The sequence below is a fragment of the Cynocephalus volans genome, chromosome 1 (assembly GCF_027409185.1).
Source record: "Cynocephalus volans isolate mCynVol1 chromosome 1, mCynVol1.pri, whole genome shotgun sequence".
Classification (NCBI taxonomy): Eukaryota; Metazoa; Chordata; class Mammalia; order Dermoptera; family Cynocephalidae; genus Cynocephalus; species Cynocephalus volans.
The window spans coordinates 411,159-430,236 of record NC_084460.1 but is presented as its reverse complement, the minus strand read 5'-3'; the positions used below and the strand labels follow the sequence as shown (position 1 = coordinate 430,236).

Here is a 19,078-nt window from a genome sequence, read left to right as displayed (position 1 = left end):
TTGAGGACCCATTCTCCACCTCAAAAAATCCTTGGTTGTATAACGTTCACCATCTTTCCCTCTTTGTGTACAAGTCAACATTCCAGAATGCCTTCTTCACTCAATGATGCCACAAGGTAGCCTTCCAGCATATACCATCCCCTTCCCTAAGTGCATCTACCCTCCGGCCCCCTTGGGGACCCAGCCCTAGAAAGTTGGAAGAGCCCAATCTTAAAATCCTTTGGCCCTCAGAGAACCTGACCCTGGAAATCTGTTGCTTTTCCCCCTGCCTAACCCTGAGAATCAGGACCCAAGTGAACCCCACTGTCCCCCAAGTCAGAGGCAGTGTCTCCCTCTGCTCTCATGGTCCTTTTTCGAACAGGTCCAAGATCTATGGAAGAGGGACAGGTTGAAAAGAAATCAGAGCTTCCTCGTAGGAAGGGCCCTTCCTGGCCAGAAGTGCCTGGGATGAGCCTCGTGCCATTTCCGCATTGCCCTGCTCGTCCCACTTCCCTAGACCAAGGTTCTGGCCAGATGTCTCTTCTCTTCCATGGGATCCAAGGGACTGGAGAACCGGCAAGAAGCGTGTTCAGGAGAGCAAGAGCTTGCTTCGGGAAATTACAATCCCTTGGCTCCCACCACAGCGCCAATGATGCTGATAAGTGTTTCCACCAACCCCTGCCTGCCTTTGCATAACCACTAGCATCCCCTACTTAACTCTATTATCATCTTAGGACTGGAGTTTCAGCATTAAAGACCTCAGGTCAGAAAAACAAACAAAACAAAAACAAAAAGACCTCAGGTCTTGCCAAAAACTCCCACTGTCACCATTGAAGGTTATGTTTTCTTTTTCCAATACTCATCCCAGCTCCCTGGACCACACTCTAGCTGTACTCACTGTGGCGTGCTGGCTATTTTCGCCATTCTTCTTTTTTTAAGGATCCGAACCCATGGCCTTGGTGTCATCAGCACCGCAGTCTCCCGAGTGAGCCACAGGCCGGCCCCCTTTTTCCCCACCCTGCAAGGCTGCCATCGTCTCCCTCGTCGAACTCTCTTGACATCAGTATTGGACCCATTCACTTATCCAAACCCTCCCCCATGTTTATTCTGAGTACTAAGAATGAAACTTGTGTTCTGCAATGTGGGGAGAAGAGGCAGCTCTGTCAATATACCATAATGTGGGTATAAATCCTTTCAAGGAAGTTGCTCCTTCCTACCTAGAGCTGCCAGAGACCCATTATGCCCTCTTCTAGGCCTATCTCTCTAGGGGATGCAGCCTGTCTCTAGGCCTCAAATTCTCTTCTGTAATATTTCTATCTGCCCCACACCATTCCTCTCATATGTATACCACGTTACCTCAGTATAAAACAGTAAGCTTATAACTGAGTCGTCACAGCTTCTTGCCTGTGATTAAAAATACCGGTACCAGGGCTGGCTGGTTAGCTCACTTGGTTAGAATGTGGTGCTGATAACACCAAGGTCAAGAGTTCAGATCCCCCTACTGGCCAGCTGCCAAAAAAACAATAATAATAACAATAATAGTACTTTTTACCCATCACAGTCCCTCTGTCCCTATCCCTGCAGGTTTTACCCATTTTTTCCCTCGCTTTTCTGACTCCCCACCTTTCCCTGATAGCACCACATGCAAAAGGTTACGAATCCCTTCCTCTCTTCTTGAGGGCTAGGATGTATGTGCTTGTGTGTTGCTTTATGGTCTTTACAATTTAATGCCTCCCCCTCCTTATTCTGGCCCCACACTACTTTCCCAGATAAATTATAAACAAACCACTAGCATAATTGGCCCACAGAGACTAAAGGTGGGACAATCTCCTAATTAATGCACCCAGGGGGGTAGCCTCTTTAGCCAGTTACCTTAGTGTTCTGTTTCCATCCCAGGATACAGAAGAACCTAGAATAACACTTAGAGTGGGCTGTCCATGAGAGCTTTCAGCATATGTTCTAATTCCTATCCTTACACCTCTGATCTGTGTGAACCCGAGAAACTCTGCTCATAAGAGATCCAAGGAGCCACGGTATTCTGCTCTGTCATAAAAGGGGATTTTGGAAGAAAACAGAGAGAAGAAAAGCCACAGTGGCAGTGCACTCTGATGGCTAGACAGGCTGCACATCATATGGGACTTGGGGGTGACACACCAGGTGTTTGTCCTTGTGGAGGCAACTCTGCCTCTGTTCTCTGGCTGTGACTGCACCACATCGTCCCCACCTGAGCTATGGTCCCAAGGCTCCAACCGAGAAAGGCAAAGACGGAGGAGAGTGCCTGGGTACTGTGGTCACCCAGGAGCACTTTTCCCTTGGGTGTGCCACCCAGCCAGACCTAGGAGATCTCACTTCCAACACAGCACTGCAGGCCCTGGACTCAGCAACCCTGCACTTCACAAGCTGTGACAAGGACCCAGGTGTGCAGGGTTCAGATTTGGCTCACTAGAGCCTGCCCCATGGGCCCCTTCAAACAGCTGTCACCAAAGAAACCTCTCCAGCTAGTTGCTCCTGCCAAGCCTCAGGTCTGGCTCCAGGGCTCACCCCACCCTTCCCACCTCCTTCCCTCCCTCTTCCTTCCTTTCCTTCCCCATCCTCCCACCCCCCACCGGCTTCACCTACCCAGGACGGCCCCCCCAGCATCCCATAATAATCCTCCTGCCTAGCCCCCACCCCCCAAAAGAGGCGGCCATCCCATAATAGCCACCCACAAGAGACATTCTGCGGTGACCGCCCCCTCCCTGCAGAGCTGCTGGGAGCAGCCATCCCATAATAGCTGGCCGCCTGTTTTACTGGTTGCTGCTGTGGAGGGAGCTGGAGAGGAAATGGAAGGGACAGAGGGGGAGGGGAGGAGGACCAAGGGCCCCCACTTGGTGGAAGGGAGGGCGAAGGGAAAGAAGAGTGGCAATAAGGGGTTAGGGGGCAAAAAGGACATTGTGCAGGCAGGAGTGTGACCCACCGGCCACCGCAACCCCGCCTTGAGGCTTTCTCCCCATCCCCCAGGGGCACCCCGGAGGTGGCTGCTCGTTAGGGGAGATGCCCAGGATGGGTGGAGGTGCCCAAAGTGTGCATGTACGTGTGTACACAGGGCGATGGGGTCCAGGTGCTCCCCTTGGGCCGTCTGAGAGAGGGGCTGACCTAGAGAGGACGCTAACAGAGTACGGGGTGACGGGGTCCCCCCTCCCCTGGGCTTGGACAGGAGCTCCACAGGCCCTCCCCATCCTGCACCACCATCCCATAATAATCCCTCAGCCCCCCTCCCCCTCCCACACGCGGCATCCCATAATATCTCCTGGAGAAGCAGTCCCCGCAGTAGGTACAAAGAGCTATCCCATAATAAGCTCCCCACCCCCACTCACCACCCCCCCAACTTGGCCCCCCCTCAGTCACATGCAGCCGGTGCCATCCCCCGCCGCTCCCCCCTCTGGCCACCGAAGACCTTGCCAGCCCATAATACTCTTGCCTCTGGTCGCAGGAGGCCTCCAGCCCATAATACTCCCTTCCACCACCGCCCCCCCTTCCCGCCCCGCACCCCTTCCTCCCGCCTCCAGTTGGAGCCGGGCCTCACCAGCCCATAATATTCCCCAGTCTCCTAAGGCTGTTCCAGCCCATAATACTCTCCCTGTCTCCTAAGGCCTCTCCATCCCATAATACTGCCAGACGCCTGACCTGTGGGCCAAACCCCAGCCCGTTGCACACATCGAGGCTGTGTCAGCGCCGCCAGTCTCCCTCCCTGTCCCTCCTCCCCGCCTCTGTCGGCGCTTTCCCTCCCAGGCTCTCTCCCGCCCTCCTGCCCTGGGCCCCTCGCCCAGCCCCACCCCGTGCCTGCCAGGGCCCCTACTTCCCCTCCAGCCTCCTCCCTTGCCCTCTCTCCATTGCTTGGTTCTTCATCCTATCCTCCCCCCCACCTTCATGCACTTTTCCACCTACTCCTTAGCCTGCGGGATGGACACTGGCCTAGTGGGGAGAGAGTGCCCCCAGAGGGCAACAGGCCAGTCACTGGCCCTGAAGACTGTCTGCTTGACCTAGCACCATGGAAAGTGCCCGCCTGCCTTGCTCACCAGTTCCCCTGGCCTCAGTTCTGATGGCTGGCAGATCTGTCTGGGTGAGGATTCACCTAGAGCCTTGCTGTCTTCCAGAAACACTCCTCTTGGGCATCACAAGCAGACTCCACAAATGGCATCTCCTCCCCATACTCTTGTTGGAAAGAGGGCTCCCATTTATGGGTCCTTTAAAGTACCTTTGAAAGGTGATCTCATTGACCCCCATGAGAACCCCATAAGTAGATGTTACGAGCCCCATCCTACACAGAGGAGAAAACAAGCTCAGAGAGGTTGAGTAGTTAGTTGAAGTCACATTGCCAAGAAGTGACAGCTGAAATTAGTACCCAGGTTTGCTCGATTTCAAAGTTCTGGGAGCCTTTGGGATTCCCCAAACCCTGTATGAGAAACTTCACCTTCCAGGGCTTTCAGTGCTCTTCTGGAAAGGCTAGCATAGCAGTAATTACCCCAGCTTCTGTCTGTCTCCAAGGCGTCCTGAAAGAATGCAGAAGGAAGGCCAGTATGAGATTAACCTCCCCTTCCCCATTTCTTCCCTGGGATCCCATGTGGCACCCTTACAGGGATTTCCCTCAAGATGGTTCAGGACCAAGAAGGAAGCATCTTTGCTCTTCCTCTAAGGTCCCTCACCTCTGCCCTGTTTCTCCTGAATTTATTTCAAAACCAATGATTGTTACTTTTCTCCCAACTACTCTCACCATGTGGAGAGACCATCCTGCAGAAGAGACAGATTTTGAGGAATGGAGAACCAAAATCCAGTCCCCTACTTGGTTTAGCTGGTGGACAATCACGGGGTGCTGTCTTGGAGATGCTACATATATTGCAGCCTGGGGAAGGGGAGAGATGATGACTGCATGAAGTCCAAGCCATCCGGCCTGCGTGTGCCACCAACAAGCTACTCCTACCTCGATGGGGTTGGGATCTTGAGTGAGCCCAGGTCTCAGCCCCCACACTGCCACACTGAGTCCAGCACCAGGGGCTGAGGCAAGGGGAGAGGGAAGGGGTGGGTGTGGTGTGGGGTAAGTGGATTAGGAGCATGGAGGAAGAACTGGGAAGAGTGGGGCGGAGATGATCCAGCAGATTCGGTGTAACACGGGCAGTTGAGAGAGCTGACCCCCAGGAGGAGGTAAGGAGAGGCAAGGAAGCCAGGGGAGGTACGTAAGGCAGCCAGGGATGGGGGCGGGTACCAGGAAGGGGAGGTAGAGCAGGATGGAGAGACAGCCCAGGAGAGACTGAGCCACGTCTTGGTTGTGTTACCTTAAACCTCAGATTCTCCAGGATTTTCATCTGTAAAATGGGGATACCATTATCCCTAATTCAGAGGGTTATTACAATAACTAAATATGATAATGCATCTTAAGCACTAAATTGAAATCCTGGCATACAGAAGCGTATTTGTAAAAACTGTTGCCACTCTTTCTCTTCCATCTAAGATTTTCTCCTTCTCCTTTGGATTTTCCTAGACCTTAAGTGGGGTAGCTCCAAGACACGAGGTGAGGACTCCGCATTTCCCACATCTTGCCTCCATCATACGCCTCAATCAGTAACTGTGAAGATGGCAGAGGCTACACGTTTTCTTAAACCTCCACGGCCTGTTGCTTGTCAGGTTCTGTTCATTCCCCCTCTGCCTGCAACATCTCCTTAATCTACTCTTGCCTCTCTATTCTCAGAAAGAGAAAACCTTTTAGATATCTGAATGTGGGGAAACAGTCCAGCAGAGCTTTAACACCGTAGATTTCACACTGGAGATAACCTACTTCCATCTACCTCTTCCACAGGCCATAATCGCACTTCTCAAGTCTTACAGTAGCTCCCTGACCACTCTCTTTTCCTGAGACTCTACCCAGCTCATTCCCTTAACAGCTTACCCTACACAGTTTGTCAGTGTGAGCAAAACCTCACTCAAGAGCTTCCCATTGCCCCCAAATTAACAGCCAGCCCCTTACCCTGCATTCTTGCATCTTCTGTCCTGTGTTACACTTTTTTTTTTTTTTACTTGTTTTGTGGTCCCCACTAGATAATAAACTACTTTGCAGCAAGATCTGACTGTTCATTCAACATATATTTATTGAGCACTTCTTCTGCACCAGAAACTGTACTAGATGCTAGGGTATGTCAGAGAACTAAACGAACTAAAATCTCTGCCCCCATGGAACTTACATTCTACCTAAGAAGATGGGGTGGGGTGGGGCGGAGATAGGCAACAAACTATAAGAATTAGAATAAATAAATAAGTTATACAGTACGGCAGAAGGTGATATCTGCTGTGAGTTTCAATCACTTTGGAATTTACTCACGTATTTAATCACTCATACAAAAGTACTCAAGTAATTTATAAAGTTGTGATTGATTTAGTTTTCTTTTGTTTATTTTTTCTTTCTTTCTTTTTTTTTTTTTTTTGTTTGTTTCGATTTAGTTTGGATAGGGCAAAATGCTTAGATTTTGGACTATGAGGTTTGGTGCTGCTGGTGCTCTCAGGACAAGAAGCGCACAGCTCTCCAGCCTTGGGGATGAAGTGACATGGATCAGGTGCTAATACCAGGCATCCTCTAGAACAGCGGGAGGACCGGCCCAGGGTTCTAACCTCCACCCAGATGGAGAAGGGCCCGGACTTCATGACTATCACTGAGGAATCTGGGTCAGTTCTCTAGTTTGGCCACCAGGGGTCATTTTACCCCAGTAAATCATCTGGAGCAATTGGCATAAAGGCAAACACAAAAGCTTTATACGCTCCCAACTAAAACGCCCAGGCACACGTGGGAAAACCCTCACACACACACACTCACTCTCTTTCTCTCTCTCCTCTTTCTCTCACACGCACGCACACACACACACACACGAAAACATAGTATTGAGAGACACGGGGACAGAAATGCATACACGACAGACACATGGCAACAACTCCCTCACTAATGTCAGGGTCTGGGGATGTTCTAGTGCCAACTCTGCGGCCCCTCCCAGCACCCTGCTTGGGTAAAGAGGGAAGGAAACATAGGTGGCCCACTTCCCTTGACTCCAGTGTGCTGGGAACAGCCTATGCCTGTCCTCCCGTGTCCCTGTTACTTCCCTATGAACTCCTCTCCTGGCTGTGGCACGGTTCCTTTTTCCCCTCCCCAGAGAAGTCCCACCCCTTCCCCCCTAAATGTCTATGTGACTAGTTCCACCCCCACCCCCAGGGCTGCTGCTCAGGTAAGCCCAAGGTCCTGTTCCACGTGGTGTGCTCACCCCCCAGAAAACCCCAAGCTTAAGGGCTAGTGTTAGCAATTAATTTGGTTTTTGTTTGTTTGTTTGTTTTTCTTTTTTTGTCTTTTTCGTGACCGGCACTCAGCCAGTGAGTGCACCGGCCATTCCTATGTAGGATCCGAACCCGCGGCGGGAGCGTCGCTGCGCTCCCAGCGCCACACTCTCCCGAGTGCGCCACGGGCTCGGCCCAGCAATTAATCTGTTGAGCACTGACCTCTGCCCACAGTAATAAAAACACCGCATATAATGCCCTGGGAAGAAGTCGGACATGAACTCTTTAGAAGAGTATGGTTCTGGAAGTGTGATCCGGGGACCGACTCTTTGAGGAAGTCCACCAGGGCAAAGCGATTTTCATACTGCTACTAGAGATGTCATTTGTCCTCTTCAATCTCATTTTCTCACACTGCAGAGTTTTCCAGATGCTTCCCGAAGTCTTATGACATTATTGTTCTCATGGCTAATAGCATGTGTGCTTGTGTATTTCTGTGTTTTACAAACATATTAGCTTTAATTTCTTTTTTTGTTTTGACCGGTGAGGGGATCGCGACCCTCGGCCCGGTGTCGCTCGCACCAGCTCAGCCAGTGAGCGCACCGGCCACCCCCATGTAGGATCCGAACCCGCGGCCTCGGCGCTCCCAGCACCGCACTCGCCCGAGTGAGCCACGGGGCCGGCCCGGCTTTAGTTTCTAATACGGTGAGCATCAAAAGAACAAAGCATAATCAATCAAAAGTTCTTTGGGATCCTCGGTTTCTAAAGGGTAAAGTGGTCTGAGACCAAAGAGTTGGAGAACCAATGCTTTAGCACAAAGAATCTGCTCCCTACTTGGGACAAAGGAAGCAGAGGGAGAGGAAGAATATTAGGACCTAGAGTGGAGGAGGCCGGGGAAGGGGGGTCAGGTGGAAAAAGGGGTGACCCAGAGAGAGAGCAAGGGCTAGGCTTCGGGGGGTCTCTAAGTCAGCCCTGCCCTGCCGCAATCCCCCACGCTGAGCGCGGGCTCCCAGTCGTTAGGAGCCACTAAACAAGGAGGAGCTCAATTCTGTCGTATCAAATAAACTCTCGTATTACGCCTCAGTGCTGAGCAGGGGGCGCCCAGGTGGAACACAGTGGGTGGCATCCACGGCCCGAGGTCAGCACAGACAGAAGCCGGCAGATGTCCAGCAGACCGCTGTGGCGGGTCTAAATCCAGAGCAAGCCCTTTGTCTCCTGTCTGTGCCCCACCAGGGCACTTCCTCGTCTTCCGCCTCTGCACGGGCAGGGTCACCGCATCACTCCTGACCCGCCAGAGAGGGGTCCTCCGCGCGCCGCGCTCGCTGCCACCAACGTAAAGGAGCCGTTCCCGCGGGAGCACGGCCCCTTCCCTGCACCCTTGCTTCCACACCTCTCCCGCAGCCTGCCTCCGTCGTGCGCACGCCCTGCGAGCCAGCGACAGTGAGAGGCGCGGCGGGGAGCGGGTGGGCGGCGCGACGGCACCGCGCGCGTTCAGAGAGCCGAGTCCTGGGGCCGCTGCGTGAAGGGCGTCCCGGGGTCGGAGGGCCTGAGCAGCCCCTGACTGGAAGCGTCCGGCGCTGCGGTGTGCGTGGCCTCCACGCGCAGTTCGGCGAGCGCGCCACGAGCCCCGTTGGTGGCCACGGTCCTGGCCGGGAGCGGCGTGCCCAGGCCGCGCAGGGTGTTGCGGAACCCCTCGGCGCTGAAGTAGTACACGAGCGGGTCCAGCACGCAGTTGGCGCCGGCCAGCAGCACCAGCACCATCAGCACCTGGCGCACCCGGTCGCGGGCCGCGTGGCTGGCCACCAGCAGGTGTCCCCGCAGCAGCCCGTAGACGGCCAGCGTGGCGTTGTAGGGCACGAAGCACAGCAGGAAGATGACGAGGTTGGCCAGCAGGAGGCGCACGGTCTTCCGCCGCCGCTGGGTCCGCGACGCGTCGGGCCTCGCCAGCGTCCAGAAGACGCGGCCCGACGAATAGAGCACGGCCACCAGGGGCAGCAGGAAGCCCAGCGCCTCGGCCAGCAGCACGAGCGGCAGCAGCCTGCCCTTCCACAGCTGGTCGCCGAAGCTCTCGAAGCACAGGCGCACCTCGAGGCCCCGGTGGCTGCAGGCCGAGGGCCTGTGCACGCGGGCGGCGGGCACGGCGCACACCAGGATGAGCGCCCACACTCCGAGGCACAGCAGCCGCGCCACGCGGCGCCGCCGCAGGTGGCGCAGCCGCAGCGGGTGGACGATGGCGGCGTAGCGGTCCACGTTGATGAGCGTCAGGAAGATGCAGCTGCCGTACATGTTCATCTGGAAGATGGCCCCCGCCGTCTGGCACAAGAGGTCCGGGAAGGGCCAGTGGTGCAGTGCGTAGTAGGAGATGCGCACGGGCAGCGACAGGGTGAAGAGCAGGTCGCTGGCCGCCAGGTTGCACATGTACACGCTCACCACCGAGTGCACGCGCAGAGCGCGCAGGAAGACCCAGAGGGCCAGCGCGTTGAGGGGTAGCCCGGCCGCCAGCACCAGGCTGTAGACCACCATGTGCAGTCGGTGGGTGGGCCGGTAGTCGGGGCACGGGAGAACAGAGCTGTTGGTAGAAGAGGTGTTGGCTGAGGAGTTGGCCAACATCGTGCCAGAGTGGGAGGGGGAGCTAGGCTGGCGGCATCATGGGGCACACCAGGGTCTGAGCACGGCGTTCACCTCCAGGATGGGGGACCCGGAGGCTGTACAGAGACAGCCCAAAGCAAGCAGAGGCAGGGCATGGGAATGTGGGCTATGGCTGCAGGAGCAGAGGCTGCCAAGGACTGGGTGCTTTCGGTCACAGCGTCGTCAGCAGTGGAGACCTGAAATAGGAAGGCAAGCCAAAAGTCAGAGTTATGCAGGGACAGGGCCACAGGCACAAATGTTTACTAGCTAGACTGGCTGGCCTCTGAGTTTTTTCTCAGCCTCAGGGTTTTCCCCACCATCCATCGGGCCAGAATAGCTTCCTAGAGCAGGACTATACAGCACGCTGTTAAACGCCCAGGCTCTGGAGTCAGGGACTCCACACTGCCTGGGTTTAAATCCTGGCCTTGCCAATTTGTGTAGCTGTCTGACCTCAGGAAAGTTAATCTCTCTGAACCTCTTTTGTCTTACCTGGGGGAAAAAACGAGAGAGAGAGAGGGAGGGGGAGGGGGAGGGGAGGGAGAGGGAGAGGAATTTAATAGTAGTGCTTACTTCATGAGGTTGTTTGGAGATTAAATACGGTGATGTACTCATGTGTCAAATGCTTAGATGGCTGTTATTATCTCACAATATCAATCCCTCCCTCTCTCCATCCTCTCTCCTCCTCTTCTTCCTCTCTTCTTCCCTCCCTTCCGAATCCTTTCCTTCCTTCCTTCAACCCACAAATGCTTACTGATCAAGCCTTCAGAAGGTTTCAGGCATGTTCACAGCAGTGAACAAAACAAAGGCCTTGCCGCTGCCTACTTTACGTTCCATTTGAGGGAGACAGGTAATAAAGAAGTGTAAGTAAACAGGTAGTGTGTCAGATGGCAAGAAGTACTATGGAGCACCTCCCCGGGAGAGGTGTCAGGCTGGCTTCCCATTGTCTAAAGAACAAAGTTCAAACTCCTGAGAACACTACAAAATCCCAGGCTCACTCATCACATCCGCCATTTCTCCTGTGTGGGCTGGATCTAGCTTGGCTGACATCTTGGCTGGCTGGTTAGCTCAGTTGGTTAGAGCGTGGTGTTGATAACACCAAGGTCAAGGATTCAGATCCCAGTACTGGCCAGCTGCCAAAAAAAAAAAAAAAAAAAGATTGTTTGACCTCTCTAACCCTCAGTTTCTTCATCTGTAAAATGGGACTACTACTATATCGTGGGGCTCTCAGGTTGATTGCACACCAGTCTTGGGCAGAGCCACATTAGCATACACTTGGCAGCACAGTCTTCCTAGGCAGAGGAAGGCCCCGTGGGTTGAACTTTTTCAGGTGTTCCACTAGAGGGTCTAACTAGGGAGCTCCCCAGATGAGGTTCTGTGGTGGAGGGGGAGATGGTGGTTTGGGACTGAGGGCTCAAAGGGGACCCTAAGCCCGAGGTGAGGTGAGCAAGTGCTGACAAGCCTGTCAGAGCAGACCACAGCAGCTGCAGTCCTCAGGCAAAAGTTGGCAGACAAAGGATATGGCCAAGAAATAGAGGAGCCGGAGGACAGGGTGCGCTCAAGGTCATAGACCACAGAAGCTATCCCTCCGTCACAACCCCAGATGCCACCTATTTTGTGTGTGAGATAAAATATACATAACTTAAAATTTACTGTTTTTAAGTGTACCATTCAGTATCATTAAGTACACGCACAATGTTGCATAACCATAACCACTGTCTATTTCCAGAAATAGAGCTATTTCACTATTCCAAACTACAACTCTATAAACATTAAGAAATACTGCCCACCCCACCCCATCCCACTCCAGCCTCTGGTAATCTATATTCTACTTTCTGTTGCTATGACTTTTCCTATTCTAGATACCTCATATGAGTGGAATCATACGATATTTGTCCTCTAGTGTCTGACTTATTTCACTTAGCATAATGTTTCCAAGGTCCATCCATGTTGAAGCATGTAACATAATTTCATTTATTTTTATGGCCAGATAATATATTCTATTGTATGTATATACCACATTTTGCTTATCCATTCATCTGTCAATGGATATTTATTTATTTATTTATTTATTTATGGTGTCTGGCATGGGGGTCCAAGCCTGTGACCTTGGTGTCATAACACTGCACTCTAACCGACTGAGCAACTAGCCAACTTCAATGGACATTCAGATTGCTTCCATCTTTTGGCTATGAGTATAGGTGTCTAGATGTCATCTTAGGGGGATAAGTTGTCTGAGATCCTGAGCAATTATCCCAAGAGTCTGAGATTTTTTTCTCAAAAGGTACACTTTACATTCTTTCATGAAACTAAATTCATAACCTGACTATAGCAAGTTTTCTTTTTTCTTTCCTTCTTTTTTAATAACAAGTTTTCTTGTGGTTATCTGTTCTCCCTCCAACCACCACCCCCAGAAGTTTGAGGCTTGTAAGAGGCGTAGTAGAACAGTTAAAAGGAATGGACATTTCTTCTGCCTCTGCAAAATATCAATTTCAGCAACAAAAATAATACCCAGTGGAACTTAAACATGCTAAAAAGCAAATAAAAAACTAGGGTCATTTCTGATACCCTCCGGGCACCCAATGCTCCTTTTCTGCAGTCACACCAAGCTAGTACTAATTCTGCACACACCTTATGTTTTTAGAACTCTGCCTTTGCACATGCTGTTTCTCCAACTTGGAATACCCTTCCTCCCACTCTCGAACCGGCAAACCCACCCGTTTCTCAAGACTCTGTGAAGCCATTCCTGACCCTTCCTCCCCTCGAGGCAGATGCAGTCCCCTCACCTGTGCTTGCACAGCAGTGCATAGGAGTATCATAGCCCTTCCCACGTGTGCAGTAATTAGCTGTTCCTAGTCTGTCGCTCCCATTAGACTGTGCTCCTTGAGGCAGGGGCTGTGGACTGTGGTTATTCATCTTTATATCCCTTTCCTCAGTGATAAAATACACTTCAGTGATACCTCAGTGATATAGCACCTACCTCAGTGAAAAATAACAGCTATCATTTGCTGATCGGTCACCATATCCCAGGGTATTTTATATACGTAATCTGTAATCCTTCCAACAGTCCTTTGAGATAGGTGTTTATCCTCATTTTATAGGAAAGGAAACAGAAGCTCAAGAGCTTGTCAATAAGGAGTGAAGTCAGGATTCAAACCCAGGACTGCCTGGCTCCTAAGTCCAAGATGTACCATGATGCTAAAAACAAGAGCGGCTGGTTGGATATGTGGATGGATGCTGGATAGAGCAACTGATCTCTTATAGCTGCCTATAGAAATCTGTGCACATAGATAAATTATTTTACTTCCTCATTTGTCCAATTGAAATATATACTTTTTAGTAACCCACTTCCTTCTTTCTCCCACTTCAAACACTGTTAACATAAACTCCTCTTTCTTTCACACACACACAAATAGGCCTCCTTAAGATCTGTCCTTGAGTACTTAAGCACTTTGCTGCTTTGAACCCCTCAATTGTTTTATGTGTATTTGTTCCGTGGTCTTGGGGCAGGAACCACACTCTGCAGATATTCACGCTGCCTGCACTTAGCAAGCCCTCAGTGAGGCTCGTTGACTGCCTGCAGGAAATCCACCCCCAACCAGGCAGATTAGTCCACCCTAAGTCCTGTGATAATATCTCATATCAATCCAATCACCTAAGCACTTCTCACACTCCTATCTTGTTCATACGTATCTTGTCCACTTAGTAAAAGACTGCCTCCCTTAAAAGGCCTGTTTGGAAACATTGCATTAAAATTTCAGTAACAGTTTACACTACAATTACAGTAACAGTTTATCGTTCTTGAATGAGTGGATTATTTTCCAAGAATCTCAAGTCTTTCTCTTAAAAAAGTTACCATGTTAAACAGATCAAAATGTATTAGTTAAGCTACTACTAAAAAGTAAATTTAGGAATCCTTTACTAAAACAAATGGCAGTGTTCTCAAAACTGTATTCCAAAGGGGAGAAGTCCTTGGGTTTCTTTACAGTGGGGCCTATTTGTCAAAAAACCACCTCTTTCTGACAGTTATGCAGAATGGCCCAAGCTGAGCGTTGAGAGTTGCCAGGCCCCTGCCCTGGTCCCCACCCCACTCCCTGCTTCTCTGAGCCCTGGGGCTCCTGTCAGTGGAGCTGAATGGGCACAGAGCCAGGCCAGATGGTAAAGATGGGAAAAACCGCCAAAAAGGAGGCAAACAGGAAATGCAAGGAGGGGGTCTAGATATGGGGGAGGGGCAGCCCAGACCCTCTCCCCCAATCCCATGCCTTGAAGAAGAGGTCAGGTTGAGAGGAGAATACAGGAATCAAAAGAAACAGCAGCAGCTACCCCAGGAAAGAATGAACACTGGGGTTTCCTTTCACCGGGAAGGAGTGATACAGAGGCCCACATAAGCTCAGCAACAGCAGCACACACTGATGTGGTCACAGAAGCATGCCACTACACACGCGTGCATGCACAGACACACAGAAGTACACACACACTAAAAGATGTGCACGCAAGATTTCTAGTAACATACAAATGAGTGTATATATACACCCTGTGATACACAACCACATGCACAATCAGGCCAGAGGAAGAAGAGAAACACAGTCCCTACCTTAGGGACAATATCCTTACACAGACAGTATACAGATCCAGGCGGCTTCACAAGCACAGACCCATGCAGACACGCGCAAGCAGATCTCAACCCCAGGGCACTGAGGAGCAAAGCAACAGCCATGCACACAGACGCACCAGGGGCTGCCAATTCTACTCACTCCCTCCAAAACTCACACACCAAGCATGTGCAGTCACTCTTTGCTCCCTGTGTCTGTCCAGCTTCCCATGTGCACGTCTGGGGGCCAGGTTCCTTACCTCCTCAGGGCCTCTGGACCTGTCCTATTGCCCTCTGAGCTGTGCTGAGCTGGGCTGGGCTCTGCTCTTTGCTGAGATAAGCCAGAGAGGCAGGGTTATTTTCTACCACAGGCAGGAAGTGAGAACCAGAATAAGGGGCAAGAGGCTAAATCATGATCATTCCCTCACTCTCCTCCACATACCCTGCCTCGGTATCCACCCTTTCTGGCCACTGATCAGCGATGCAGAGGGGAGCTGAGCAGAAAGGACTAGGTGACTTGGGACAATGAGGGGGAGAGGGAAGGAAGAGAAAGACCTGCTCTTTGTGCAGCTTCTCCTGCCTGCCCCCTCGTTCTCTGCCCCCCACCCCTCCCACACATGTATCAAATGCCTTGCTCTCTCTTCACCGCCTCTTTCTAATTTGCATCCTTCTGTTCTCTCTGACCCTGATTCCCTAGGCTCAGAAGTTTGAAAAGAAGGACCCTCAGATCTCCTCACCTTCCTTGCTCCTGAGAATCAGCTCTGAAAAAGTCGCAGCCTCATTCGGGTTCTGTGGTGGCTGGTCAGTGTCTCAGCCCCAACACAGAAAATATCCCTTTAGTGTGTGCTCCAATTTATTTGCTGAATTAGCAAAGCCCACTTCCTCTGCCTCTGTGTTCAGGCAATGTTGAGGATGCACCCTTCCCCACAGACAGGCTTAATTCTGAAGACGCCTTAATATCTGGACATTCGGGCTCCCCAGATGAATCCCAACTGTGCTGAGCCTCCAACAGAAGCTTAACTCAGTCTAAAGGCCGGTTAGCTCAGTTGGTTAGAGCACACTGTTAAAACACCAAGGTCAAGGGTTCAGATCCACATGCTGGCCAGCTGCCTCCTCTCCCCTAAAAAAAACTCTGTCCCAAACCTCCTTTAGGTGCACGAATGAATCCTGTTCATCAGCTTATCCTGAGTCTGAGGATCAGGGATGAGATGGAAGTTCTGTGGTACGGAGATAGTGTGAGGTCGCCAGGGTGAGTGAGGCCTCCTTCTGCCCCAGTGGCCACATTCTTTCCAGAGAGAGGTCTCCTTGGCCCAGGCCCTGGGTGTCCGAGTCACGTCTTATCACCGTCTTCCCTTCTCCCCGTCCAGGCCTGCCCTGCTTCTCCAGCCAAAATTCCTGCTCCAGCACTCCCCCACCCTTTCCCTAGCTGGCCCTGTCTCTTCCTGTATTTCCAGCATCATCCTCAGTAGTGTCTTCTCCCTCCCTGGGTACTCTGACATCATCCTTCCCAACATTTTTCTGGGAAAAGGCAGGACAGAAAGGCAGCCTACAGCTCGATCATTAGTTTCCCTGATGACACCTCGCCACCTGCACATCTTCCCTGCTTTCAAGAGCTGGAAAAATGGGAAACAGGCAAGAGGAGTCTCTGAGACAGGCTCAGCCCCCCTCTGGCCTGTGCCCTGAGGTGGTCTGCGTGCATCTCACCCTTGCTCTTAGGCCTGCAGGTCCTGCCTCCTCGGGGAAATCTCCTGGAGCCCTTCGGCTCCATTGACCTCACTCTGAACTTGGTGTGCACCTCTGCCTTCAGCCCTTACCCTTTCTGCTACCTTCTTCTCCTTGGCTTTTTTATGCCCCTGGGCATGAAGGGTATACACCGGGAGTGGCAGGGTCAGGGAGAGCTGATGGCATCGGTTGTCTGACAGATGCGGCTGGGCTGTACTGTCTCTGGGTGGCCAGGAGGTGAGGCTCACGCGCATGAGTAAATTTCTGTCTCCTCAATTCTTGCCTCCGTCTCCCGTCAGGGCAGCTCACTCTAAACAGAGGAGTTCTGGAGATACCACCTGGTGGAGATCTCCTGTTCATCATGGAGGCCCCATAAACATAGATAATAGGTAGGCAGCTGCCCCCATTGGTGTGATACGAAGGTATCAGAAAGCCCTGCGGACCCTCAAATACTTCCCCGCCCGTGCTCATTGTCTAAAATTTCATCCCCTCATGCCTCTCATGAGCCACATTCTATCAGAGCTCTAGGGACATGAGAGATCATCTAGTGTAATGCCTTATATAGATGAACGCTTTGGGTTAAGGCTGTGCTTCCTGAAGACCCCATTAAAATACACCTTGGTTAGCTGGGAAGGGTGACAGTCTGGATTCACATCTGTGCCAGTGAACCCATTGGTGGAGTTTAATCAGATTGGCTCATTGTCATCCAGCCGAGGGCCTGGCCCCGGCGGGTGAGGGGATGCATGCGGGGGTTAAGGTTTCACTGAGAGTAGGAAAAGGTTAGCAACAGTCCCCAGAGGACCCTGCTCGGGAAGTCCAGAGTTCAGCATGACCGTGAGGGTGAACGGGAGGACATGGCCTCCCCAAGATGCCCCAGAGTGGGAGCTTCAAGGCCAGAAGGGCGCTCCAGGGTACGGCAGGTGTGTCGGCTGCCTCACCCGGCTCCGTCTGAAAAGGTCTGTCTGCTTGGGGCAGCCCGCTTTGGCTGTTCATTCAGAAAAGTTCTCCAGGGCCCACAGCCCACCCTCATCTCCAATCCCACCCACCCACATCTCCCATTTCTACAGGATGGGTGCTGCCCCTTGTGACCCCTGTGCGGTTCAGCCCCATTTGTGACACCCCCGTACCTGTGATCCTGTTGCTCTGCAGCGGCCCAAAACTGGCTTCCGCTGCCTGCTGTGGGCTGGGCTGGGCTGGGCTGGGCTGGGCTGAGCTGGGCTGGTAGGACCTGCTCCTGGGGCTGGTGAGGACACACCCTCCTCAGCAGATCTCGACACATCCCTCCCAGCTCCTTGCACTCACCAAACCCCACACAGGCCAAGGAGAGAGAGGAGGAAGCATTGCCCTCAGAAGCCTTCACAGTCTGGCCAGAGAAGAAACCCCAGCAGTGAATGACACTTAACCCAGCCCCAACTCTTGCCGACTAATAACTCCCCGCACCCATGTCTCGCACACTCCCCACAGTTTCCGGGAACTCTTACTGGCACACCCACCCCTGATGCCAGATGACTAACCCACCAGCCTCTCGCCGTTCTCACTGGTTCCTCCTGGTTGTCTCTCTTCCTGTTTTTGGTCTACAGGTGGGTTACCCCATGCCACTCATGGCTTTGCCTCACCCTGCCCAAGGCCCCTCTGCGTGCCCATGTTCTGCCAGGCCCTCCCTTCCTACCAAGTACACACAGCTCCTCCATTACAGCAGTTACCAGGCTGCGTGGTCCCTCTTTGCTTATGTCAGTTTCCCCCAGGCTGTGAGCTCTGGGGAGACAACGCAGCCCCTTGTCTCGTATCCTAGGGCTGCAGCACATGCTGGGCATGTTGTCCGTGCTCAGTAAACACAAACAAGCTAACATTTGGGGTGGCAGGTGAAAAAGGTATTGTGGTCAAATAAGTTTGGGAAACAAAAAGGTAAGCAAGTTTTGCTATTATAGAGCTTTGGAAAGCCGTTAACATGCTGCCGAACGACAGGCCATGTGTTGATGCTCACTGGAGCTGGGTGAAGCGTTGCTGGTGCATACTATTCTATTTTTATTCATGTTTGAATTTTCCATAAAAAACAAGTTGTTGGGTTTTTTTTAATGTTGTTAATTACCATGAGCCTATAGAAGGAGAGAAACTCTACAGTGTCCCCAGAACACACTTTGGGAGATTTCAAGTCATTAAAGGTCAAAGCTGGAGACACACCTCAGTGTATGTTGTCAAGATGCAACCACCTCAGGGCTGGCCCGTGGCTCACTTGGGAGAGCGTGGTGCTGACAACACCAACTCAAGGTTTAAGATCCCTTTACCAGTCATCTTTAAAAAAAAAAAAAAAAAAAGATGCAACCACCTCAACATTCAGATCATCTGGCAAATTTCTGTACATCAAATCAAGGGTTTCCTGAGCTCCAGGCTGTAGCTCCTGGTTTTCTCCTCCTGATAAAGTGCGAGCTATGCCCTGCTTCCCCTGGCAATCTCAGTCAGGCTCTATCCTTTGTCCTACAGAGGGGTAATCCTACACTCACATCTGAGGTCATTCGGCCCAAGGCTTCAGAATGGAGACACACATACCCGTGTGTCATACCCACATGATCCCAAAGACCCTAGCCAAGGCCTTTAGTCTAACTCCTTGCTTTCGTAGGTCTTCTGCTTCTCCTGACAGATGGATGCGTCCCTGAGTACCATTCCCGCGAGGTTCTCTCACCCACAGATGGATCCATAAAACCAGGGAGCTGGGGACTGATTCTCATGGGGCAAGATGGCAGTGCTGAAGATGGGGATCACAACCAAACTGGGCCACACAGGCTGAAAATAACACTTTATGTAAAGACGTCCTTCACGGCGGTGTAGCTCACATCATGAACCTCCCTGCCGCCTCACCCCCAGGAAAACATGAGT

At 52.0% G+C, this 19,078-nt stretch overlaps 1 protein-coding gene across 1 annotated transcript; it reads right to left on the bottom strand.

The window, feature by feature from the left end:
• Positions 1 to 8,757: 8,757 nt before the first annotated feature.
• Positions 8,758 to 9,876, bottom strand: LPAR5 (lysophosphatidic acid receptor 5). Its single transcript, XM_063087596.1, has one exon. It carries the CDS (start codon positions 9,874 to 9,876, stop codon positions 8,758 to 8,760), a length of 1,119 nt encoding a protein of 372 aa, XP_062943666.1.
• Positions 9,877 to 19,078: the final 9,202 nt, after the last annotated feature.

What these genes read in the sequence shown, in the direction of transcription:
- LPAR5 (XM_063087596.1), bottom strand. Translation starts at nt 9,876, where the DNA reads ATGTTGGCCAACTCCTCAGCCAACACCTCTTCTACCAACAGCTCTGTT.